This window comes from Oppia nitens, unplaced genomic scaffold (genome assembly GCF_028296485.1).
Source record: "Oppia nitens isolate AA-2021 unplaced genomic scaffold, nextdenovo-longstitch-racon4-pilon3 scaffold16_pilon_pilon_pilon, whole genome shotgun sequence".
NCBI lineage: Eukaryota > Metazoa > Arthropoda > Arachnida > Sarcoptiformes > Oppiidae > Oppia > Oppia nitens.
This window is the reverse complement of record NW_026533195.1, coordinates 186,482-187,500: the sequence shown is the minus strand read 5'-3', so window position 1 is coordinate 187,500 and position 1,019 is coordinate 186,482. Positions and strand designations below refer to the sequence as shown.

At 27.7% G+C, this 1,019-nt stretch overlaps 1 protein-coding gene across 1 annotated transcript in view; it reads left to right on the top strand.

The window, feature by feature from the left end:
- LOC128965174 (vitellogenin-like) overlaps positions 1-581 on the top strand; it is a 9,365-nt gene extending 8,784 nt beyond the window's left edge. Inside the window, exon 6 of the mRNA XM_054311827.1 lies at positions 1-581. This exon is cut by the window's left edge and continues 520 nt beyond it. Within this exon, the coding sequence (XP_054167802.1) occupies positions 1-485 (485 nt within the window). The 3' untranslated portion in view covers positions 486-581.
- The last annotated feature ends 438 nt before the right edge of the window (positions 582-1,019 follow it).

Here is a 1,019-nt window from a genome sequence, read left to right as displayed (position 1 = left end):
ATAAAGACAAGCAATCGGTTACCAAATTGGATGCCCAGATCGGTTTGCGTATAGTATCCGAAATCAATTTGGTTACCCCGAATATCAATGGCCATTTGAAAGCCAACCCGTTGGCCGAACCGAAAACTTTGGTTGTCAAATGGGTCGGCCCGGTGGTCGACTATAACCTGAATGTTGACTGGGCTCGGGGTAAGTATCTGAAATTGGACAGCCAATCGGAACGTAAGGTCGATCCGAAACGTACCCTTAAAGTCGATGCCTATCTGACCCGTCAGGATGAGTCCAAATTGCATATACAGGCGCCGCCACAGTTGGACTTTGATGTCAAACGTGTTTTGCAACCGAAACCCCATTTTGTTTTCAATACGACTATCAGTGGCTATAATGAGATCCAGGAGTTTGATTCAAATCCATCGCTCAGTTCGACACAGAATCTGGTGATAGCATTGGGTAAATGGTTTCAATCGTATACCAGTACTAACTAGAGTGGACGGGTGTGTAGTAGTAGTAGGTGTGGGTGTGTGTGTGTGAGTATGAGATATATATATACCTAATTATAATTAATTAATAATATTATATATATATATAAAAAATAATTAATTAAAATATTTTTTTTGATTTATTTTATTTTCTTTCATTACATAAATAAATTAATAATTATATAATATATAAATAATTTTTAATTCTTATAATTAACTATTATTATTAATAATAAATTTTTATAACAAAAATGTTTTTAAATTATTTGTTTTTTAATCACTAAATAATAATAATAATAATCTATTGATCAATCATTTTTTGTGTAATAATAATACTAAAAAAATAATTGTTTTTTTTTTAATTAATAATATTATAAAATATATTTTTTTTAAATATTAATACTGTACTAATTATAATATATTATAATAATTATTATTATTATTATTATAATCAATAATAAACTAGATTTTTAATGAATATTAAGTTTCTTTTTTATTTAATCTATAAATTATAATAACAATAACAACAAACAAAACAAT